Source organism: Trachypithecus francoisi, unplaced genomic scaffold (genome assembly GCF_009764315.1).
Source record: "Trachypithecus francoisi isolate TF-2019V2 unplaced genomic scaffold, Tfra_2.0 Lachesis_group7, whole genome shotgun sequence".
Taxonomy (NCBI): domain Eukaryota; kingdom Metazoa; phylum Chordata; class Mammalia; order Primates; family Cercopithecidae; genus Trachypithecus; species Trachypithecus francoisi.
The window spans coordinates 15,500,425-15,527,098 of NW_022681472.1; the positions used below are offsets into that span (position 1 = coordinate 15,500,425).

Consider the following 26,674-nt stretch of genomic DNA (forward strand, 5'->3'; position numbering starts at 1 on the left):
ACACTACAGTGAGTCACATTTTTCTTCCCTCTTCTCTAATCCCTGGTGAGTTGTAAGGGTGATTGACTATCTAATTACTTCTTAATTGAATGCACATATTATACATTTTTCACTAGTTCAAGCTTAATGTTTTTAGTCCAGAAATCAAAGTCAATGAAATTAAGTTGATTTGGGATTTGGGCAACTATTATAATGAGAGAAGGTTTGTATTATATCTAATTATAAGTAAATGTGTGTTTTAGCCTTATTTCCTATGGAAATATTTCAGGTACAGGAATGTTCCATACACAACTAATTTAGATGATTAATAACACTGTTATTCTTATTTGTCATCCTTTATTCCTCATTACAGTGATTTTATTGCTAAGATCCACTAAATACAATTATTGTTTAAAGAAAAGATGCCATTAGAGAACCACTGGTTGTACCCATACTAAAACCTGAATGAACATTCATATCTGCAAAAAACTGCCTAAGTTTCTCTGCAACATAAAGGTTATAGGAATTTTCACAAGCTGCTAACAGAAGGAAAACAAAAATCTTGGAATGCTTCAAATAAATCCAGTTGTATTCATGAAAAAATGTTTATTTACAAAAAACTAAAAATATTACCAACAAAATAGTATTCCAACTCAGTTAACACTTTACAGGTAGAATATCTCATAAAAGATTTTTTTCCCCTTTGGGCATTAGGCAGGAGTAAATGCTGAAGGAGATATTATCAGACAACAAAGGTTTATTGGTTCAGTTTTCTTTTTTTTTTCTAGGTATGCGGAGCAACCATCTGGAATAATTTAGTTGAAGACCTCTTCAGGCAAAAACTAGATTAAGGAACTTCTTGAGATACAATTCCACTCCATGCTCCTAAGATGTCTCTGAAAATACATTCTCTGGACAAGCCCTAAAGACATTTATGAGTTCCTAATAAAACTCATAAAAGAATGACCATTAAGAATTCAGAGCAATAAAAGCAGTAAGAACTCAGAGATTCTGAAGGGTAAAAAGCAGCACTGAAATGGAGAACAGACCCATCTGAAACCAATGTGGTTTTATAGTTTTAACAATTGATTTATTACCTGGTGTTACCTGGTGGCAAACTTCTTGATTGGAGAAATCTCCACATTATCCAACACATATTTCAGATTCTGGGCATTATCTAGACTATTTTAGATAATCTGGGCATTATCTAGTACTGGGCATTATCTAGATTATTTTAGCTTTGTATGTAATGAAAACAAGTTTTAACTGCAATGTTTAAGTAAAACTGAAGTAGCCCAAAGGATGAGGCCAATCTATATGTACCAACATAAAAATATCTCAAAGACCTTTAGTTAAAACGAAAATTTTTGTTTCTAGTATATTCTTGTTAAAAATATTTTTAAATAGCATGTTTCTCACCCTTCTGAGGGTTGTCAGTGTTTACCTTTCTCTTACATGGTTTCTTCTCTAACCAGAACTCCTATGTTGAAATCTTAACTACTAAGGTGATGGGGTGAGCCTGAGAGAGGTGATTATATCAATCATGTGGGCAGAGCCTTCATGACTGGAATTACTGCCCTTATAAAAGAGACCCAGGAAACCAGTGGGCCTCTTCTACCATGTGAGGACACAGTGAGAAGGCAGCATTCTACAAAACAAGAAAAGGGCCCTCACCAGATACCAAACCTGCTGGAGCCTCGATCTTGGGCTTCCTAGCCTCTAGAACTGTGAGAAATAAACGTCTGTTGCTTAGATACTAGTTTATGGTATTTTGCTATAGAAGCCCAAATGGAAAACATGTAACCCTTTTCCTTCTTTGGGAGATGGCTTCTACCCCCAATAAGAGTGTCTGGGTAAACTACTCCACACTACCATAATCCTTTCCTCACCCTTATGTAATTTCATTTCCATGCTGAGATTTTAGATTCTCTAGTTTTTGCTGTATGTAAGCAATTTGCCATAATAAGCATCAGAACCATAACCTATATATAAATGAGATAAAAATATTAACAAGAAAGTGCATCAGGAGATGTCAGTAATTTTATCATGTTTCTGTGTTTCCTCGATAATTGGTAACACCTAGCTACATATCAGTAGATCTAATGTAGATCAGTTTTCCAGGGCCCATTTTCAAAATACTTCATACTAACTAGCTCAGATATTTAAATCAAATGCCAATAATACCACCTTATTTTGTGGATGTCAATAACAGACCACCACACTCCTCCCCATCAATTTCATCACTCCCACTGTGCTCAGATGTGGATTCAGAATCCTTCTCAACACTCTCCAGACAGCTGGTACCAATCAACCAGAGCTGGCATGCAAGTTTGAGTGCTATATGTCATCTTGTCTTTTATTTTATTACTATTTTATAATTTTTATTTTATCTTGTACTTAATCTTGTATTTATTATCTTGTATTTAATCTTGCCATAACAGTCCTATTTAGAAGAGAGGGGAGATGCTCTTGCAACAGTCAAGAGGAGATGATGCTAACTTTATGGGTTGTGATGACAAACGTGGAAACACATATACGGCTTTGAGAGCTATCAGAAGGCAAATCTGCAGAACTTGATGATAAATTGGAAATATGGGGTAAGGTAAAGAAGAGAGGTGTCCTGCACGACTCAGGTTTCAAAGAAAACTGGAAGAGAGGCAGGTCTGTGAAGGAAGATCAGAAATTCAATATAGTATATGTTGAGTTTGAGATGTCTTTGACACATCCAAAAGAAAAGTTCTACAGACAGTTGGGCATTCAATTCTGGAAGTTAATTAAGAGACCTAGTCTAGGAATGTAAATGAGTCACGTGCAGTTAGTGGTGACAAGCTGTGAGTATGGATGAGTTCACTTACAAAGACAGTCCCAAGGGCTGAACCATGAGGACTCCAACATTAAGTAGCCTCCTAAAAGAACATTTGTGCAGCATGCAGAGGATGAAAGGTGGTGCAGATAGAAAGAAAACTGGGTATATGGACACCAAAATAAGAGTGTGGCAAGAAGGCAGGCAGTTTCAGAAGCTGCTAAGAGATCCAGTAAAATGAGGTCTAAAAATGCCCCTTAAAAGTTACTGCCCTTAAAAAATTTATCCGGGGGGGGGGGGGGGGGGGCGGAGCAAGATGGCCGAATAGGAACAGCTCCAGTCTCCAACTCCCAGCGCCAGTGACACAGAAGACCGGTGATTTCTGCATTTTCAACTGAGGTACTGGGGTCATCTCTCTAGGGAGTGCCGGACAATCGGTGCTGGTCAACTGCTGCAGCCTGACCAGCGTGAGCTGAAGCAGGGCAAGGCATCGCCTCACCTGGAAGCGCAAGGGGGAAGGAAATCCGTTTTCCTAGCCAGGGGAACTGAGACACATAACACCTGGAAAATCGGGTAACTCCCACCCCAATACTGCGCTTTAAGGAAACAGGCACACCAGGAGAATATATCCCACACCTGGCCGGGAGGGTCCCACGCCCACGGAGCCTCCCTCACTGCTAACACAGCAGTCTGCCGCGATCTATCCGCAAGGTAGCAGCGAGGCTGGGGGAGGGGCGTCCGCCATTGCTGAGGCTTAAGTAGGTAAACAAAGCCGCTGGGAAGCTCGAACTGGGTGGAGCTCACAGCAGCTCAAGGAAACCTGCCTGTCTCTGTAGACTCCACCTCTGGGGACAGCCCACAGCTGAGGTCCAATAGGGAAAGCAGCGGGGGCCGGTGCAGAGGCGAACTACTCTGTCTGACAGCTTTGGGGAGAGCCTTGGATCTCCCAACGCGGAGGTTGAGATCCGAGAACGGACAGACTGCCTGCTCAGGTGGGTCCCTGACCCCTGAGTAGCCTAGCTGGGAGACATCCCCCACTAGGGGCAGTCTGACACCCCACACCTCACAGGGTGGAGTCATCCCTGAGAGGAAACTTCCAAAGGAAGAATCAGACAGGTACACTCGCTGTTCAGCAATATTCTATCTTCGGCAACCTCTGCTGCTGATACCCAGGCAAACAGGGTCTGGAGTGGACCTCAAGCAATCTCCAACAGACCAACAGACAGTCCTTCTGTCAGACGGAAAACTATCAAAAAGGAAGGACACCTACACCAAAACCCCATCAGTACGTCACCGTCATCAAAGACCAGGGACAGATAAAACCACAAAGATGGGGAAGAAGCAGGGCAGAAAAGCTGGAAATTCAAAAAATAAGAGCGCATCTCCCCCTGCAAAGGAGCGCAGCCCATCGCCAGCAACGGATCAAAGCTGGTCAGAGAATGACTTTGACGAGATGAGAGAAGAAGGCTTCAGCCCATCAAACTTCTCAGAGCTAAAGGAGGAATTACGTACCCAGCGCAAACAAACTAAAAATCTTGAAAAAAGAGTGGAAGAATTGACAGCTAGACTAATTAATGCAGAGAAGATCATAAACGAACTGACAGAGATGAAAACCATGACACGAGAAATACGTGACAAATGCACAAGCTTCAGTAACCGACTCGATCAACTGGAAGAAAGAGTATCAGCGATTGAGGATCAAATGAATGAAATGAAGCGAGAAGAGAAACCAAAAGAAAAAAGAAGAAAAAGAAATGAACAAAGCCTGCAAGAAGTATGGGATTATGTAAAAAGACCAAATCTACGTCTGATTGGGGTGCCTGAAAGTGAGGGGGAAAATGGAACCAAGTTGGAAAACACTCTTCAGGATATCATCCAGGAGAACTTCCCCAACCTAGTAGGGCAGGCCAACATTCAAATTCAGGAAATACAGAGAACGCCACAAAGATACTCCTCCAGAAGAGCAACTCCAAGACACATAATTGCCAGATTCACCAAAGTTGAAATGAAGGAAAAAATCTTAAGGGCAGCCAGAGAGAAAGGTCGGGTTACCCACAAAGGGAAGCCCATCAGACTAACAGCAGATCTCTCGGCAGAAACTCTACAAGCCAGAAGAGAGTGGGGGCCAATATTCAACGTTCTTAAAGAAAAGAATTTTCAACCCAGAATTTCATATCCAGCCAAACTAAGTTTCATCAGTGAAGGAGAAATAAAATCCTTTACAGATAAGCAAATGCTTAGAGATTTTGTCACCACCAGGCCTGCCTTACAAGAGACCCTGAAGGAAGCCCTAAACATGGAAAGGAACAACCCATACCAGCCATTGCAAAAACATGCCAAAATGTAAAGACCATCGAGGCTAGGAAGAAACTGCATCAACTAATGAGCAAAATAACCAGTTAATATCATAATGACAGGATCAAGTTCACACATAACAATATTAACCTTAAATGTAAATGGACTAAATGCTCCAATTAAAAGACACAGACTGGCAAACTGGATAAAGAGTCAAGACCCATCAGTCTGCTGTATTCAGGAGACCCATTTCACATGCAGAGACATACATAGGCTCAAAATAAGGGATGGAGGAAGATCTACCAAGCAAATGGAGAACAAAAAAAAGCAGGGGTTGCAATCCTAGTCTCTGATAAAACAGACTTTAAACCATCAAAGATCAAAAGAGACAAAGAAGGCCATTACATAATGGTAAAGGGATCAATTCAACAGGAAGAGCTAACTCTCCTAAATATATATGCACCCAATACAGGAGCACCCAGATTCATAAAGCAAGTCCTTAGAGACCTACAAAGAGACTTAGACTCCCATACAATAATAATGGGAGACTTCAACACTCCACTGTCAACATTAGACAGATCAACGAGACAGAAAGTTAACAAGGATATCCAGGAATTGAACTCATCTCTGCACCAAGCGGACCTAATAGACATCTATAGAACTCTCCACCCCAAATCAACAGAATATACATTCTTCTCAGCACCACATCGCACTTATTCCAAAATTGACCACATAATGGAAGTAAAGCACTCCTCAGCAAATGTACAAGAACAGAAATTATAACAAACTGTCTCTCAGACCACAGTGCAATCAAACTAGAACTCAGGACTAAGAAACTCAATCAAAACCACTCAACTACATGGAAACTGAACAACCTGCTCCTGAATGACTACTGGGTACATAACGAAATGAAAGCAGAAATAAAGATGTTCTTTGAAACCAATGAGAACAAAGATACAACATACCAGAATCTCTGGGACACATTTAAAGCAGTGTGTAGAGGGAAATTTATAGCACTAAATGCCCACAAGAGAAAGCAGGAAAGATCTAAAATTGACACTTTAACATCACAATTAAAAGAACTAGAGAGGCAAGAGCAAACACATTCAAAAGCTAGCAGAAGGCAAGAAATAACTAAGATCAGAGCAGAACTGAAGGAGATAGAGTCACAAAAAACCCTCCAAAAGATCAATGAATCCAGGAGTTGGTTTTTTGAAAAGATCAACCAAATTGACAGACCGCTAGCAAGACTAATAAAGAAGAAAAGAGAGAGGAATCAAATAGACGCAATAAAAAATGATAAAGGGGATATCACCACCGACCCCACAGAAATACAAACAACCATCAGAGAATACTATAAATGCCTCTACGCAAATCAACTAGAAAATCTAGAAGAAATGGATAATTTCCTGGACACTTACACTCTCCCAAGGCTGAACCAGGAAGAAGTTGAATCCCTGAATAGACCAATAACAGGCTCTGAAATTGAGGCAACAATTAATAGCCTACCCACCAAAAAAGTCCAGGACCAGATGGATTCACAGCTGAATTCTACCAGAGGTACAAGGAGGAGCTGGTACCATTCCTTCTGAAACTATTCCAATCAATAGAAAAAGAGGGAATCCTCCCTAACTCATTTTATGAGGCCAACATCATCCTGATACCAAAGCCTGGCAGAGACACAACAAAAAAAGAGAATTTTAGACCAATATCCCTGATGAACATCGATGTAAAAATCCTCAATAAAATACTGGCAAACCGGATTCAGCAGCACATCAAAAAGCTTATCCACCATGATCAAGTGGGCTTCATCCCTGGGATGCAAGGCTGGTTCAACATTCGCAAATCAATAAATGTAATCCAGCATATAAACAGAACCAAAGACAAGAACCACATGATTATCTCAATAGATGCAGAAAAGGCTTTTGACAAAATTCAACAGCCCTTTATGCTAAAAACACTCAATAAATTCGGTATTGATGGAACGTACCTCAAAATAATAAGAGCTATTTACGACAAACCCACAGCTAATATCATACTGAATGGGCAAAAACTGGAAAAATTCCCTTTGAAAACTGGCACAAGACAGGGATGCCCTCTCTCACCACTCCTATTCAACATAGTGTTGGAAGTTCTGGCTAGGGCAATCAGGCAAGAGAAAGAAATCAAGGGTATCCAGTTAGGAAAAGAAGAAGTCAAATTGTCCCTGTTTGCAGATGACATGATTGTATATTTAGAAAACCCCATCGTCTCAGCCCAAAATCTCCTTAAGCTGATAAGCAACTTCAGCAAAGTCTCAGGATACAAAATTAATGTGCAAAAATCACAAGCATTCTTATACACCAGTAACAGACAAGCAGAGAGCCAAATCAGGAATGAACTTCCATTCACAATTGCTTCAAAGAGAATAAAATACCTAGGAATCCAGCTTACAAGGGATGTAAAGGACCTCTTCAAGGAGAACTACAAACCACTGCTCAGTGAAATCAAAGAGGACACAAACAAATGGAAGAACATACCATGCTCATGGATGGGAAGAATCAATATCGTGAAAATGGCCATACTGCCCAAGGTTATTTATAGATTCAATGCCATCCCCATCAAGCTACCAATGACTTTCTTCACAGAATTGGAAAAAACGGCTTTAAAGTTCATATGGAACCAAAAAAGAGCCCGCATTGCCAAGACAATCCCAGGTCAAAAGGACAAAGCTGGAGGCATCACGCTACCTGACTTCAAACTATACTACAAGGCTACAGTAACCAAAACAGCATGGTACTGGTACCACAACAGAGAAATAGACCAATGGAACAGAACAGAGTCCTCAGAAATAATACCACACATCTACAGCCATCTGATCTTTGACAAACCTGAGAGAAACAAGAAATGGGGAAAGGATTCCCTATTTAATAAATGGTGCTGGGAAAATTGGCTAGCCATAAGTAGAAAGCTGAAACTGGATCCTTTCCTTACCCCTTATACGAAAATTAATTCAAGATGGATTAGAGACTTAAATGTTAGACCTAATACCATAAAAACCCTAGAAGAAAATCTAGGTAGTACCATTCAGGACATAGGCATGGGCAAGGACTTCATGTCTAAAACACCAAAAGCAATGGCAGCAAAAGCCAAAATTGACAAATGGGATCTAATTAAACTAAAGAGCTTTTGCACAGCAAAAGAAACTACCATCAGAGTGAACAGGCAACCTACAGAATGGGAGAAAATTTTTGCAATCTACTCATCTGACAAAGGGCTAATATCCAGAATCTACAAAGAACTCAAACAAATATACAAGAAAAAAACAACCCCATCAAAAAGTGGGGAAAGGATATGAACAGACATTTCTCAAAAGAAGACATCCATACAGCCAACAGACACATGAAAAAATGCTCATCATCACTCGCCATCAGAGAAATGCAAATCAAAACCACAATGAGATACCATCTCACACCAGTTAGAATGGCAATCATTAAGAAGTCAGGAAACAATAGATGTTGGAGAGGATGTGGAGAAATAGGAACACTTTTACACTGTTGGTGGGATTGTAAACTAGTTCAACAATTATGGAAAACAGTATGGCGATTCCTCAAGGATCTAGAACTAGATGTACCATATGACCCAGCCATCCCACTACTGGGTATATACCCAAAGGATTATAAATTACTCTACTACAAAGACACATGCACACGTATGTTTATTGCGGCACTATTCACAATAGCAAAGACTTGGAATCAACCCAAATGTCCATCTGTGACAGACTGGATTAAGAAAATGTGGCACATATACACCATGGAATACTATGCAGCCATAAAAAAGGATGAGTTTGCGTCCTTTGTAGGGACATGGATGCAGCTGGAAACCATCATTCTTAGCAAACTATCACAAGAAGAGAAAACCAAACACCACATGTTCTCACTCATAGGTGGGAACTGAACAATGAGATCACTTGGACTCGGGAAGGGGAACATCACACACTGGGGCCTATCAGGGGGAGGGGGGAGGAGGGAGGGATTGCATTGGGGTGTTATACACGATATAAACGTTATGCACATGTACCCTAGAACTTAAAGTATAATAAAAAATAAAAAAAATAAAAAATAAAAAAAAATTAAAAAAAATTTATTATTTTTTGGTGAGAAAAAAATGAACATTCCTTTTGTCATGTCATTATATAACAATAAAATATCTAAAATATGTAAAAGACAACATACAAACAGTCACACTTTCATAATTTCCAAATAATTCCAAGCTCAATATGAGGTTCACTTTTATTTAATTGACAAGTATTTATTTGTAAGGTACTAGATGAGGTTCTAGATTGGTCAACTAACTTTACTTCATTATTTCCTAACCTAGAAGTTTTAAATTTCATGTTGTACTTTAATGCAAGTATAATCATCTCCTTGAAAGCTGAAAGCTGTTCAGAATCAGAATTGACCAACATAACAAAATAAATATCTGAATTTTAAGGGCATTATTTTTAAATGACTGTTTCCATCAGTTTCATTGGTTGTATTTCTTTTTTTTTATTTTTTATTTTTTTGAGACGGAGTGTCGCTCTGTTACCCAGGTTGGAGTGCAGTGGCACGATCTCGGATCACCGCAAGCTCCGCCTCCCGGGTTCATGCTATTCTCCTGCCTCAACCTCCCAAGTAGCTGGGACTAAAGGCGCCCACCACCATGTCCAGCTAATTTATTTTTATTTTTATTTTTATTTTTATTTTTAGGAGAGACGGTGTTTCACTGTGTTAGCCAGGATGGCCTCGACCTCCTGACCTCATGATCCACCCGCCGTGGCCTCCCAAAGTGCTGGGATTACACGCATGAGCCACTGTACCTGGCCAGGACTCCGTTTCTTCGTTGATAAAATTTTCAAAAAGCAATGTCCATCTTGAAGAATTGTTCTGAGGTGAAATTAGACATACATGAAACACCTCTCATAGTGCTTGGCACAGACCACTACAATTTATTACAGATTATTATTACTACTGGAGGGTTTCCATGAAGGGTTTGTTAGTCTTTAATTTAAGTATAAAATTTAAAAAATATTTTTAAATTTATTCTTACTTCATGCTGTGTCTAACATAGCTTAATAAGATCTCAGGACACATCCAGGATTCAACCTGCCATCCCTAAAGGGCATGTGGAGGAGAGGCTGGGGCATCTATGGGCTCTGGCCCCCACCTGTAGACTCTACCATACTCCCTATTTCAGGTCCTCCCAGATCACAACGAATGCTTTGGTCATTCCAAAGCACTTACCAAAACATACTCTGCAGTCTCGTATTGTTCTCTGGTTAAATAAATTTGTGAAATGCTGTATACTATACCATACCCTCTTGGAGATTCACATACGTCCCTGGCATATTAAAGGTTCTCAGAAGTCTTGCATGAAGAAAACCTGCTTAATGCAGTATGTTACAAACTTGTTTGACGCTACTACATAGACATTTATAGTCTGGTGGAGTAAGTGAAACAAACACTGCTAAGTGCATTAGAAAATAAAAAACAATAATTAAAAACTAAACTAACATGGTACTAAATTTAGAAAGCAAAGAAAGATTAGTAAGGCCAGTTTACTTGGGAAAAAGACTTCATGGAAGTAAAACCTGGTCCTTCAAATATCAACAGCATTTAAATAGAGAACAGAGAGGAGAATATTCTAGACTTTAGGTTGGTAGATTCCTAGGAGTGACCCAAAAAAGGCAGACAGCTAAAACAAATTGTCAAGGTGCTAAGATTAGAGATACAAAAAAGAAAAATGAGATACTTACAACCAGCAAGCTGAAGGTCAGGTAAAATTGTACTGAAAGAAAAAGGATAACTTCCCTGATTGTCACTACTCTTACACAGTCTAATATGAACTCTTTGTATCTACCTAGTAACAATCTAGTTTTTAATAGAGGCTCAATTCCTTTACCCCTTATTTTAATCTGACTGAGGTAGATTTTTAGGCAATGCTCTCAGTTTTTCCAATTGAAAAAATGGTAATCTCAGTATAAATCCTATTTTGATTCTATTTTCCCTCTATTTTTAAGATTTTTAATCATAATGAAATGCTGACATAAAAGTTTTATTTGATACTATTGCTTCTGTAATACCCTCTTTTAAGCGGTACAGAAAATATAAAATCAAATTTATTCAATGCTTTTTTAAAAAAGTATCTCCTTATACTCCTGATTAAAGTATAGGTGATTTCCAATGATTTCTGCACTTGTTTTTTTAGTATTTTTGGTAATTTCTTCAGATGAATTTTTAAGCTTTATGTTTCCAGTTGGAGACTTACTAACAAAACCTCATTCATAAAGAAGCATTCATTTCGTTTTCCTCCTCATTTACCTGCTTCCTGTTCCCTCTGGTTTCTCTTTTCCATGACAAATTTAATAGAGACATAGGAAACCATATTCATCATAAACCAGGGAACTATAATATCCAGTGCTCGAACGGCCCTTGTGAGGTCTGTTGGAACATTTCCCCAAGCCCCGTCCAGGCAGGGTCCCACTTAAACCACTGAGGAACCTCAAGTATTTAATGCCTTAGTCTTCCTTGAAAACCCACTCCAAGATTTAGACCATCTACTTACAGGAAAGGTCTTTCTTATAGCCTCTAGAAATAAATTCTTTCCTTAGCTAATTCAAAGCCATTTGCTGAGACATAAAAACAATTTTTTTTATGTCCGCTTCTACCTTTTGAGCATCCATGAGGTAAAAGGCATGAAGGAACATGTTTAGATGACGAAATGGTCACAGTGATTTCCTTGTGGAAAAATATATTCTTTAGGTTTAAAATCATGAAATCTACTATATTGAGGGTGTCAGAACATATTAACATTCAACATACAAGTTGGCCCATGAATGCAAAACATTCTTCCTCCCAAACACAATTTTGCTTTAATTCATAGTGGGAGGGGAAGAAAATCATTCTGAAATTTTTATCCATGATAAATTATTAACATTTCTAAAACATAAAAAGGAAGAGACATATTTTAAAGCAGGAATTATTCTCTTTGTTTAGTAATCTTGAAGGCAGCTCTTACAGCTCTTGAATTTTTCATTGGTGGGTTAATAATTTTTATATCACATAATCAAAATATAATAGGTATTTTGAGTATCCTTGGTGTTTTGGCATTTTACTGAAATCATTTTGAGATCAGGTAGGAAATCCATTCCAGTTGCAGGAAATTCTATGAGATATAATAAATAGAAAACAGCTATATCTACAGAGCCTTCAATTCTCACCCTAATGCTGTGTGCCATGTTAAATTATCAGAGTGAGGAGAGTCCAAGTTCCACTGACTGAAAATATGGCTTTGAGCTTTCCATTTAATCTCGAAGGATGATAGCTTTCACCTACTTGGTCATTCAAAGTGAACATTCTCACTTTCCCCATACAGGCACACCCTTCTCTATAATACCTTATCCTTTTCTAACCTATAACTCTTTTAGGTTATCAAAGAAGACTGATATGAAATTGATGCTTGCTATAGCTTTACTAAAGCTAAGAAGACAATATTATTAACTGCAAAAGTACAAGTAGGGAAGAGTTCAATAGTCAAGGATAACTTCAAAGATCCCAAAAGAAAAATAAGGGCAAGTTTGACAATGGGACTATTTGGAGATGCTTGCTGAATAACCCCATTTTTCTGGCTTTGTTTCTTTTTTAACCTATTTAGGGCATTCTTATTTTTTCGCCTTTAAGGGGGGAAAAAAAGAGAAACTATTTAAAGAGCCGTGTGGCATTGCTTTTCACAGAAAATAATTATAATTCATTATAGTTACTATAAACATGTATACAGCTTAACAATATTTAGGTCACAAGCGAGGCAGTCTTTGAGCAGTCAGAATAGTCTTTTAAAAATGGGTGAACACTTAATGAAATAAAAAGGCAAATAATCAAATAATCATTTTGTTGGAAGATTAGTACCAATGTCATGATAGCAAAAGTAACAAGTAAACTGGACCTTAAACTTGTTATATCATTTGTTCATTGTTATTAAAATACATTTAGTTCTCCTGCATCATATAGAAAATTCAATGTGTAAAGGATCATTTAATATCAATAGGCCCCCATAAATCTGAACTAGCACTGCTGAACCAAAGATTTTCCAGCACCTGGATAAATTACATACTAATTCTTTAAACAAGTATAATACAAAATCATAGTTCATACTTCTTAAATGGTAATATAAAAAGTCACAGATTACTCATGGGAATAATAAAGCTTGGTTATCAAAGTCTTCCAGGTGCCCACACATGCCATTTTTTTAAGAAATCTGTCATTTTAAGTCTAAAAACTAAAGTTATTTCAGTAAAACATAGCTAAAATAAATCTGAATTATTTTAAACATTTTTTAGAGAGCAACTACCAGAGAAATGTCTTTTCCTTTTCAGTTCCAAGAGCTTAAATGAAACATTCATGCATTAAATTCAAAGTGTGACTGTCAAATCATTTCACTTTAATAAAAATTTGAATTACCTGCCTTAGGGCATTATTAAATATCAAATAAAAAGTACACACACATAAGTCTGATTCCCAATATAATTTTTATATAGAACTCTGACTAGATTTGTATTACACATTTCGAGATAAAAGGATAAAAAATGTATTCATAAAAAAATGAAATCAGAATTAGAGTCACCTTAGAATTCCTGTACCATTCTTAGGAATTTGGGAGCAAATTATGCCCTTTAAGTAATCTCAGCCACCAAGATAAGAATACAAATCCATCCTCCTGTTAGATATAGCACCTAAATTGTAATTAACTCAAAACTTTGAAAAACTGCACATTATTCATCTATCATATAAAGAATACGATGTGAAATATACAAAATCTCATAAACAACATTTCTCTCTCTCTCTCTCTCTCTCTCTCTCTGTGTGTGTGTGTGTGTGTGTGTGTGTGTGTGTGTAAAAGACAGAAAACAATAATAGTCATGTAGATATTTAGAGAATGGCAACTCTGATCTAGGACCAGATACAAACCAAACATTCAAGGGAATAATCTCCCCTCATTAAAAGTATCATTTACAGTTATTCACATTCACAGGGAGTATACTAACTAAACCTAGACTGGATAAATGCACACATTCACGCTTTGCAATGCTCATCCCACCCCCGCTACCTCTTGGCCTCTCCTATGAACACATCCTTCCCTTTTCCTCTGCTCCTATCCTATCTTCCCTGCTGTTCTCTTGCTCCTAGCTCCTGCCGCATTCATCATTAAATGATAAGAGCAAGTCATGGGTACACAGCAGCTGTAAACTTCCACCTCCTTCTTTCTTCCTTCCCATTGCAGCACAGAGAGTGCCCATCCTCTCAGCAAAAGCCAGGCTCCCTGTGTGCTTAGGATTTCATCCCTTTCCACTTTTCAGACTTCACTGCTCCAGCTCCTCCCAGAAGCAGCACCTTCAGCCTCTTTCCATCGACTTGCTCCTTTTCCATGCCCCAGCATATAGACAAGTTCCATTTCTTTTGTTTAAAAAAGAAAAAAAAAAAGATTTCCTCAATCCCACCCCCTCTTTGCTGCTGTGGCCTCCTGCCCCACCCCAGCCCAGCCTACCAAGGTGGCTGCGACCTGGAGTCTCCAGCTCCTCCCTTCCTATGTCCTTCAGCCTGCTGCAACAGAATCCCTCCTTGATGTGCCACTCGAACGCCAGTGTGGCAGAACTCTTTAACCTCTGCCCATGTCGTGGTGAAGAAAAAGGGGTCTGCCAGTCAAGCTACCTGGATCTGCTTTGGCTCCACTGCTTAATAACTGTATTACTTTGGGCCATAGCCTAACTTCTCTGTGTCTTGTCTAACTTGCCTGTAAAGCCTCCCACAAGATTTTATACACACTTAATTAAGTAACTCCATTAGATCCATCAGAGCATTATATGAACATATACAATGTCTACGCCCAATACTTCCCTATTTCAACCCAGACTTGTTTTCTGTTCTCTACTCTGGAAATTCTAATGACCTTCACGACCAGAGTCCACCATTGCAGTTTGTGGTTGACAGGCATCTCTCACTCACTGTGCTGCAACTCAACTCTTAATCTTCAACCAAACAGGGCCTCCCCGCAGCTTTCCCACTGCCACTCAGTGACACTCCATCCAGGGTTTCCAAAGTGTAAAACCCCAGAAGTTATCTTTGACACTTCCATCTCCTTCCACCCCTCATCCAACTCATCATGAGCTAGAACCTGTAATTTCTATTTCATATACATCAACTTCTCTCCACCTCCACTGTTTCTATTCTAGTGTCCGAGCCTCCGCGTCTGTCACCTCGGCTACCTGACAGACTTCTTTGTTTTTTTGTTTTGTTTTATCTTGTTTGAGACACGGTCTCACTCTGTCACACAGGCTGGAGTGCAGTGGTGCGATCTCAGCTGATTGCAGCCTCCACCTGCCAGGCTCAAGTGATCCTCTCACCTCAGCCTCCTGAGTAGCTGGGACTACAGGTGTATGCTACCACACCCAGCTAATTTTTAAATTGTTTATAGAGATGAGATTTCGCTGCTTCCCTAGGTTCCATTCCAACAGATGCTTTCCCCTTGGGAAGCTGTGGTTTGCCAGTGATGTACAATGACCTATACACTCTTAGTTAATTTACAAGGTAAAGAAATAATCCAATATATAGTCCTTTTTTTTGTATTTTATCTCTTACACGTTTGCGATATTTTATTTTGTTAGTTCCTTAAGAGTAAGGAATACATACATTGAATTCAGTATATTAAAATACATAATGTTTCAACCAACAGTGTACCATATTCAGATAATTAACAACTGCTTCTCAATTTATCAAATAAAAAGCACTTCCATAGAAGAAGTATTTCAATGCATGCCAGATATGCTCCCTACCCTGAGAAACAAGAGGATCAATTGTGCAGGAGACAAGTAGGATCCACACTGAGGCTCACATGTTCCCCAAGCCCCCTCCTGTGTGCTCCTTGGTCACTGGGACATGACTCGTGCTGCTTCAAGGGGACAACATGGTAAGTTACTAAAGAGGTATGCATGTCACCTTTTCTGGGCCTCAGGGTGTCTTTCCTTATGAAAGCCACCAAAACTTGGAATTAAAGGCTACTCTGATAGGAAAATATAATCATAGTTTTTCTTCAATACTGCATAAGATTAAAATAACTACTTGACCTGTAATTAACAGAGCTCAAGAATGTGTCATAAATTTTATCAAGATGAAGTACATATGCTTTTATTACTAAATTACCAGTATCACCATAAGTGTACCTTTGGCATGCTAGGTTTAAGTAGCTGTGCACCTCATTTTCCTTACTTAATCTGGACATACCCTCATGAAGACAGACTTGTTCCTGTCCTCTTTGGCTACTGAAATGCAGCTCTAATGACTCTGTCACTAAGAGGCTGAGTGGGCCGAAAGTTGTCTCCCAAAATCCCATCACAGCCTTCTACAAGTTCTGCCCCCTTAACATGCGTCCTCAGCCTTCGAAATTCTTCTATCTGAAAATAAAAGCAGAAGAAAACAGATTAATCAATTATCAGACATGAACAAGATTGGAGTTTCATAAATGGCATGCATAACATATGCATAAATTACAACAATTATTAAAGAGAAAATTAAAATTAAGCTTCCAAAAAAAAAAAACAGACTTAATTCTTCCAGACCTAAGACATTAGACAGGACCCCTTCAAGAGATGGCAACAGAAGTAGACATATCAAGGTCTCTGAACAACTCAAATAGACACAGAAATCTGCTCCATTTGTTAATGTAAAAATGATACAGGCTGGGCGCAGTGGCTCACACCTGTAATCCCATCACTTTGGGTGGCTGAGGTGGGCGGGTCATGAAGTCAAGAGTTCAAGACCAGCCTGACCAACATGGTGAAACCCTATCTCTACTAAAAATATAAAAATTAGCCGGACAAGGTGGTGCGCGCCTGTAATCCCAGCTACTCAGGAGGTTGAGGCAGGAGAATCACTTTGACCCATGAGGGAGAGGTTGCAGTAAGCTGAGAACACACCATTGCACTCCAGCCTGAGCAACAGAGCCAGACTCCATCTCAAAAAAACAATGATACATACCTCTCCCAAAAAGGTTTTATGCCTATCCATAGCATAATAAGAAAGAGTGAACAAATAAATGTGCTCTTAAATGCTTTCCAAGTACATTTTAATTAATGAATTATTATGTTACTGTATGTAAACACTGATTAGATCTTAGATTTATCAGATGGATTCGAGATTTCCTTTCATCAAAAGACTTTTGCCACTTTTCTAGCCCTCTGGAGAGCACAGGTCCAAGAAATGATTTTCTAAAAGCCTGAGCCCAACTTCCTGTCTTCACAATATTGATTTTCAAGTTCATTTTCCTTTCTTGGGTGGGCTCTCCAGGTCCCATGGCTTCCCCACTGTAAGTGAAGAGGTTCTCAGAGTCCTCAGGGACCTTGCCCATCAGCTGCCCTACAGTTTCTCTAAGAACCCAGAGCCTGCCAGACATGACTCTCTGGGAAATATTAATGTTTAAGCAACAAGCAAAAGTGATGAGCGCTCCCCAGACTTATTTCCATTTATCTATTTAACTACAGCGTTCACTGTTAATTCACTTAAGTGCCAGATAATCATGACACATTCTTCATTCCATACACAGAAGGGGAAATTGAGGCTGGAACAGTTTTGAAAATTACCAGATTAGCTAGTGGGTAAGTCTGACAATTCCAAGTCTACCTGCTCTTTTCTCAGCTCCACAGCCATCTCTTTAGGAATTCTAGTCAATTCAGTATAATCTATCTCCTTCATACACCCCAAGGTATTGAGCATATGTGATCTGGGCAGCATCAATACACCAAAAGTTCACCATCTGTGTATCAAGGGATTATATCTACGAAGATCCTTAACATTACATAGCTATAGAATTCTGTCATTCACGAAGAGAAATGAAACACAAGAGAGCAACTAATTCAGGGGTTTCAACAAAAGTCAAGAGACACCTAGAGACTTTAGGGGGCCCACGAAAGCCCTGGATGATATGCAAATTGTTACATGTGCATTTTCCTCAGGAGAGGCTCCCTGACTCCAAGAGTTGAATCACACAACATTTTAACTCAATAACTCATACATAGAGTTGTAGAAAAAATTAAATGGCTAGTTCGATTAGAATCCAGGTCAGAAATCCAGCTTCTTTTCTGTGGGTTTTTGTTCTTTTCTTTTCTCTGTACTTACATGCACTTCGAATGTCTTATTTTTCCATGTCGCTGAATGTATGACTGATTTCCCTTAATGGGATTAAGTCTGACCCAACCGGGATTGTCCTGTTTAGTTTTTTATTATACCTATATGTTGTATTTACATAGAGGAGCCAGTCAGATAAGCAATCAGCTGTTTAATCTACTTGATGGTTTTTCACTAGATCTTCTTCAGGTATTAGAATGAAAATATGAGTAGCATCTATTGCTTGTTGCATCTGAAAAACTTCTAGAGACGAAGCTGCATGATAATCCCCTAATATTTGCTTTCACCTTGAAGTTTTCCCTAAGTAGAGAGTGAAAAGGAACCTGGTCAGTGAGAGAATCTTATGCTTTTTCAAAAAGAAGAATATGACAGTGAGGGCAGTGAACTCTGCACCCAAAGGCCAATTCTTGCACTGTTCTGCCACTTAAGACCCAAATGATCAAATGACTGCACCTCCTCAAGCCTCAGTTTCCACACGTGTATAACATAGATAATAACAGTATTCACAAGGATAGCCTATGAAATAAGAAAGAACATTCATGAAAATCAATCAGCATAGTTCCAAGCACATAGGAAGTGTCTGACAAATACTAGCACTTCTATTGCACAACTTCTTTTGAAGTGAAACCTTTAGCATTTTGAGATAAATATTTAGCTGTAGTTTTACATGCAGAAAGTATTTATAATAAACCAATCATTCACTGAGGAAATTTAAAGTCGTCTCTTCTAGCACTCACTTTCCATGTAATCATACTTAATACCTGCAACCTGAACCTATGAAGCATGCACAGGTCACTGAGGAGCAATGTGGGCTAGGAACTTTACTGCCTCAACATATGAAAGACTCCATTTTTTATTGACTTTGAAGATTATTTTAAAGCTGGGTTAATTTTATATTTATGTATTCTGAACTGGAGAAAAATCTTTCAAGCCCCAGGCCTCACCCTAAAGCACATTCTGTGAAAACAACTTCTTCCAGAAGAGATGATCTGAATCAACAGCCAGCCAGTCTCAAATCACTGTACTCTCAGAGAAAATTATTTCACAAGAAATGTTTTTCTCTGATCACAGCAACACTCTGAAGACTTCAAACATCAACAGAGATGGAGGGGAAAATGTGTCTTACTGCAATGCCAATTTTTCTAAAGCAACCACCCCCAAACCCTTTAGTCACTTCAAATGGTTTCAAGTGCATACTGAGTCAGCCACACTGAAATGAGAGATTGTGATAAATGAACAGAATAATAGAATAATATTTCAGGATAGAAATCTTTAATGAAACTCAAATGTCAGGGCCTTCCAGGACCACTATCATCACATATATCTGAATGTATGACTGCATGTATTTTTAATGCTACTCTACTTAAACATGGTATTTGTTTTTAACCAATTTAAGAGAAAACTGAATGTGCGGCACCAACATTGAACATTTCATGGAGAAGTCTCCATCTTCTGAAGGTATTAGATTCAACAGCCACTGTTCTTTGAACTACATATGCACTCCAATTGGTCTAAGACGTTTATTCCAATCTTCACTGCCTCACAAACCAAATTATCCACTAAAAGTTCAGCTTTAAAATTGCTTCTTTATTAATGGATTCAAAGAGCTAATTTCCAGGGTTTGCGGTTTAGTGCTAGTTAACTTTCAGGAGTTACTAAGTTCTAATAGATTTATTTTGACTTGCATTTCATGTGTCATCATGTTAAAAGAGAAATACAACACGTAAAAGTCGGTATGCTCCATCCATTAACCCATCTATGGACATTCATGTGGTTTCCCTGTCTTGGCTGTCATGAACACGGGAGTGCAGATATCTCTTCAAGATACTGACTTCAATTCCTTTCAATCTGTATCCACAAGTGGAAATCAGCCAGACATGGAAACACAAGTATTGTATGAACTCACTTATATGTGGAATCTAAAACAATCAAACTCTTAGAAGCAGAGAGAAGAATGGCAGCTGGCAGGAAGCAGAAATGGGGATATAATAGTTACAGGGTACAAAGTCTCAGTTATGCAAGATAAATAAGTCCTCGAGGTCTCCTATACAGCACAGTGCCTATAGTTAACAATACTGAATTGTATACTTCAAATTGCTAAGATGGTAGATCTTATGTTAAGTGTTCTGACCCAGCAAAATATTATAACAACAAAGTACATGGGAGGAAACTTTGGGAGGTGACAGATATTTTACGACCTTGATAAAATGGTTCTTTATCAAAGTTAGTGCTCTCATTTTCTTTTATTATCAATAACAATACAAGAGTCAGAATAACATAATTCCACATGGTACTAATCAAATTAAAAAATTAAAAGCAAATTGTACTTAAACGTCCATATATGTATACAAAGACAGATATAGACAAACATAGAGAGAGGACTTTCCACCTTTCAAGTACTGCAGCCTTGTTTTTGCCTCGTTTCTCTTCTACCCCATTATAAAATGTTCCATCTAAAATCAATGCTCCCTCCTCCTTACCAACCTCTCATTCATAAACCATCTCTCACTCTGTCATAACTCCTTAATCGATCTTTTCAATTTTTTTGAGTAAGAGAATAGGAAGAACATTCACTCCCTGGTAACACCAACGTCAACCATCCTGATGCCATCCCCAGCCTAAAGGAGCCCCAGCCTCGACCACTGTCGAGAGAGCTTCTGAGCCACACAGATTTAAACATACTCAAGAATTAAAGATTAGAGAGCTCACAACCACAGGGAAAGTGCTGCCTATCACTTAAGACACTGAGAAAATACATATAAAAATATCTACAAGCAATTAAAAATGACACATTTTAAGAAAGTGAAGAAAGTGTCTCCCCAGAGAGAAGATCCTCGATTTGCACTGTCCAGGATGGCAGCCACCTGCCCCACATGGCCAACAAGCACTTGAAATGTGGTTTGTCCAATCTGAGACATGCCAGAAGTGCAGAATATACACTGCAAGCCAAAGACTCAGTATGAAAATAAGAATGGGAGAAATCTCATCAATGACTTCTTACCTTGACTACACACTAAAATGACAGTATTTTGCAAGTACTGGGTTACATACACTATTTGAATTAATTCCTTAATTTCACCTGTTTCTTTTGACTTTTTTTTCTTTTCTTTTTTTTTTTTTTTTACCATGGCTACTAGAAAGTTTAATATGTAGCTCACATCATGTTCCCACTGGACAGGGCTCGCCTAGTGCTGCCCTTCACACTAACCTTCAGGACCTCAGCCTTCTCCGGTTAGAGCGCTGATGTCAGTTACATGTAGAGACGAATGCAGGTACATATGAAACAGTGGTTCTCAAAGTATCCTCCCAGAATAAAAGTGTAAGTTGTCAGCAACTACCCTAGATCTACTGAATCAGCAACATAGGGGTGGAACCCAGCAAGGTGTGCTTTAACAAGCCTTCCAGGAGATCTGACACATGCTCAAGTCTGAGAACCATGGATGTCTTCATCTGTTTTGTGCTGCTATAACAGGATACCTGAGACTGGATAATACATAAAGAACAGAAATGTATTTTCTCACAGTTCTGGAGGCTGGAAGCCCAGAATCAAGACATTTGGTATTTGGTGAAGGCATTCTTGATACGTCCTTATGTAGCAGAAGGCAGAAGGACAAGCGAGCCAACAAGAAAAAATGCTGTGTGAAGCCTTTTTCTTAAGGGTCTTAATCCATTAACAAGGGAAGGGCCCTCATGGCCTAAACACCTCTTAAAGGTCCTACCTCTTAATACATCACATTGGCAGCACCCGAATTTTGGAGGGGACACATTGAAACCACAGCGATGGGGATAGAAGAAAATCTACAACAAATGTTCCCAATCACTGAAAACCTACAACAAATGTCCCCAATCATTTGAAGTTATTTTGAAACATAACCATGCTGTGGCCCTATGGCAACCTGGACTTCAGGGAAACAGCCCCTTTGATTCCATAGGGAGCATGAAGACCCCTGAGAAAGGCTTGCTGCTTCGTGAATGGGGTCAGACTTCCTTGATTGTCCAGGGCCAGATGTGCTTCTAGATCCCACAGGCTGAGCACATGCCAGGCACTAACTCGGGCTGTCAGGATGTAAAGAGTCCTACTTTCCAACCCATAGGAAACATGGAATGCAGAAGGAATGAAGAGGAGGAAAGACTGAAGAAAAGAATGTTTAAAGCAGTTTTCAATATTCTAGAAGACATGTCATGTATCCACAGGGTGAAAAAACAATAAACACGTTCATATTCTTTCATTTCACTGGTGTTACTTTAAGTTGAAAGAGAAAGGAAAAAACAAAGACATTTAATATGAAAATGTAGATAAGCTAAGAAATAGGTAAGTAGGGAGGGAATGCAGAAAAAGGAGGAAGAAAAGGGCAGGAAAAGGACAGTAAAACTTAATTATCAACCCATTTCTGTATGTGTACATACATATTTGCACAGATGCCACTATACCATAATGCCCTGTTTTATCAGTTCTAAGATTAATATGTATTCACATTTTAATGACTCTGTGAAATCAGAATATGTCTTAAAATTTCTGTTGTTAGATTTGGTAATGTTTTGGTATTTGTATTCTGTTCTTGGAATCTCATTTCCAAACATGACAATCCAGCTGAAAAAAAATTTTTTCTTTTACTTTGGCTTCCGAATGCTTAGACCATCATTTATATTAAAGTTATTTAATGGTTAAAATGCCCATAATCAATGAGTGGATAAAGAAACTGTGGTATGTGTGTGCGTGTGTGTGTGTATATATATATGTGTGTGTGTATATATGTGTGTTATATATTTATATATGTGTATACACATGCACACACACTGAGTCCCCACTTTGGGGACCCAGGGGGAAAGGGTGGGAAGGGGGTGAGGGATAAAAGACTACAAATTGGGTTCAGTGTATACTGCCAGGGTGATCGGTGCACCAAAATCTCACAAATCACCACTAAAGGACTTACTCGTGTAACCAAATACCACCTGTTCCCTAAAAACCTATGGAAATAAAAAAAATTTAATAAAGTTTTTTAATGGTTAGAGATAGAGATCGCTTTTAAAAGGAAATATATACTCATTCAGATCCATCCAATTGTTTTTTTTCTCCCTACATAAGGCATGCTAACCAGGAATAATACGAAAAATTCAACTAAGAAAGGGCTTCCAGACCCATATTCTAGAATTCCAATTAATAGTACTCAGGACAATGTATGATGGGCTTAACAGCCCACACTACACTTCAGCTGAAGTCTACACCTCCCTGAATCATAGCTACTATGCATTTAATAGGAAACCATTATGATTTAGAACTTCTTCAATGTTGCTGGTGCCAATACTATTATCCTGTGGCAGGTGATGCATGTCAAGATACCAATTCTTTGCATAATAATATTCAGCAGCTTAATTGCATACATAAACCTTATGATATAGAAAACATTCTTTAATTTAATGCAAATTTTTAAATTTCTCAATATAATCAGCTATGTGGAAACTCCACCTGCCATTCATTGTTCCTTTTGCTATTTTATATGTCAAGCATCTCTCTCCTCCCCTTTTCAATTTTTGAGGCTTCTCAATTTTTCTTGGTCTAACTCCTAGAATCACATCCTCTTCCTTTGATTCCTCTCACTTTTGCTGCCTTCTTTGGACCTTTTCCATTTTTGCTCTGCTTCCTGTGAAATTCTATGAGCAGCACCAAGTAAAACATTCAGACTGATTTATATTCCCCTAAGATTATAATTTTTTTCTAAATCACTCTAAATAGCATTATAATATACGTAAATGTGTGTCTGTGTGTGTCTACATTTTAACTCTGCTGCCCTCTGAACAGATGCTGTGATGGAGCTCTGTGCTAGTAGCACCTAAATCTTCTCCTTGAGAAGTACAGCTAATTGAAAAGTCATTTATTTTCAAGGGCAGCCGAGATTATTCCTTCCAATATGCATTCATTCAGCTTTGGCTCCCCTGTGGTAAGAGATGGTTTATCTCCCAATAATCAGGGAGCATGACTTTAGTAGGTTAGGGTTAGACTTTGTCACTGGCCTATTTCAAGGAAAAATACAAAGCTAGGTTCCCTTTGAAGCCAGAGAGCCTAAGGCACAATGGTCTGTCTCTGGATTTTAGCATAACACACTGGCCAGTATAGTAGTAAAATATTGTATCTTATCTACAGGATCAGTTAACATTCTCAATATAGTTCAGCATTAATATTGTGAATGCTGGCAAGGGAATCCTTAAAGGAATTCTAGGTGGAAATGGGAATATTGGGCACTCAACAAGGCCCAATAAACCTTTCAATAAATTAAGATTTGTTGTGATTATAAAGAATTTTTTTTTTTTTTTAGATGGAGTTTCGTTCTTGCTGCCCAGGCTGGAGTGCAGTGGTGCAACCTCGGCTCACCGCAATCTCCGCCTCCTGGGTTCAAGTGATTCTCCTGCCTCAGCCTCCCAAGTAGCTGGAACTACAGGCACCTGCCACCACACCTGGCTAATTTTTGTATCTTTAGTAGAGACAGGGTTTCACCATGTTGGCCAGGCTGGTCTCAAACTCCTGACCTCAGGTGATCCGTCCACCTCAGCCTCCCGCAGTGCTTGGATTACAGGCATGAACCACCGCATCTGGCCGAGAAAAAAAAGTTTCACTAAAAGATCTGATCTACTTTTAGGAAATTACCCTCGATAAAGTAATGCTGAACAAATGTGACTATAGACACTCAGCTCATCTACTTTGTTCTCTGGTCTATAATCTCTCCTTGTGGCTAAATCCAGTTAACACTGTTTAGTCCTTAACTGAATGTGTGTACAGAATCTGACACTCATGATCTCTCTACTCCTTGAAACTTGCCTCTCCCATGGCTTCTCTAACCATCACATGAGTCTCCTGACTTTTTCCACTTCTCAAGCCATTCCCTGGGGACACTCTTACAGTACACACCCCTGGTTACACATCCCTTGTTCTCTGAATCACTTCTTTTCTCTCCCTGAATGATCTCCTCTTCTACACTAACAGCTTCACCCACCATACTCCTTTCTTGGATGTTTAAAGGCATCTCAAACTGTCAATATGTAACCATAAACTTGGCATCTTCTCCATGAAGGCTGCTCTTCCTCCTTGATTCCCTGTCATGGCAGAAAGCAACACCTTACACTTGCCAGTCAACCAAGCCAAATCCAGGGGAGGTCCAGTGACAAGGGGGTCTTTCCTTCCCAAAATCCTTCCTATGTCATCAGCCACCAGGTTCTGCTTCTGCTTCTTTATTATTTCTAAAGTTACTCCCTTCCCTCCATCTCATTGCCATGTGACCTACATCTTCATACTGCAGCTACAGAGTACGCTTCTTGAATTCAAACTTGGTCATATCTCCCTCCTCCTTACAACATTTCCGTGATTCTTTGCCACCTTCAGGAAAAAAACCAATCTCCATGGCACAGCCCTGAGGCTCAATGAGGAAGTCTCCTGCTCCCCTCTCCAACCCCCTCATATCATAGGCTCTCCACACTTACCACAAGCTTTCCCCAAATGCACCCTGTTCTCTGGCCTCCCTGCCAGACACAAGCATACATACACTTTTCCCGTTGGCAATTCTCACAAATACTCAGGCAACACCTCTTGACCTGGTTTGGGGAAGGCCTTCTAGATAACTAACTCTCATCCAGGCACCTTTCCTATGTGCTACCTCAAGACTATGTCCATACCATCCCATAGCGCTGGACACAGCAAATGACTGGGTTTTTGTTTGTTTGTTTGTTTTTAAATGTACACCTATGTATCAGCTGGCCTTTCCTCCTAGATAGTGAATTCTTTGAGAGTGTCTTACTGGCTCTCCCCTTGTCAGTGCTGATTACAGTAACTGGCACATAGCAAATGTCAAATAACTGCCAAATAAATGAAGGAATGAATGCATGCATTCCTTCAGACTCCACATCAGCCTCAAAGGAGCAATTTTGCATGCTAAAAACTGCCTATGAGAAAGATAAAGAAAAGGAAGCTAGGACTATGCAATAATTACCTTACCATATCAATACACTGCTTGTATTAACAGGGTCAATGACAAGTAAAAGCAAATGAATGCATCCCAGTATCATAAAACAAGCTGTATGTTAAGCCTTAGGGCTTTGAAATTTGGGCATCTAAGATTTTGGGCTATCTGCAACAACAACAAAGAAATGCATATGTATCCTCAAGTCAAATTGTAAGAAAAGTAAATGCAGAGGCAAGTTTGATGTTTTACATGTGCCATTCATAGAACAACAGTGACTGTATGACCCATGGCCCCTGCTCGGGTTGCAATCCCTGAGTTTGACCTGGATAGGGCAACCGGCAGTGAGCATGGCCCTCACACACCTGCTAACCCCAGACCCCTTCTCTGCTTCAGAAATACAAAGTCAGCAAGAGAAGGGACCTGGAGCAACCAGATGGCAAACGGAAAAGAGT

General features: G+C 39.1%; 1 protein-coding gene across 2 annotated transcripts in view; it reads right to left on the reverse strand.

The window, feature by feature from the left end:
* The window catches only part of CA8 (carbonic anhydrase 8), a 102,380-nt gene that overhangs the window by 11,054 nt on the left and 64,652 nt on the right, over positions 1 to 26,674 (reverse strand). The window contains exon 8 of one of the 2 annotated variants that reach the window (XM_033202536.1): positions 16,372 to 16,541. The exons of the other annotated variant lie outside the window; for it this stretch is intronic. Coding sequence (XP_033058427.1) covers positions 16,407 to 16,541 — 135 coding nt within the window. The 3' untranslated portion in view covers positions 16,372 to 16,406. The remainder of the gene's footprint in view (positions 1 to 16,371; positions 16,542 to 26,674) is intronic. 2 annotated transcript variants of the gene reach the window in all.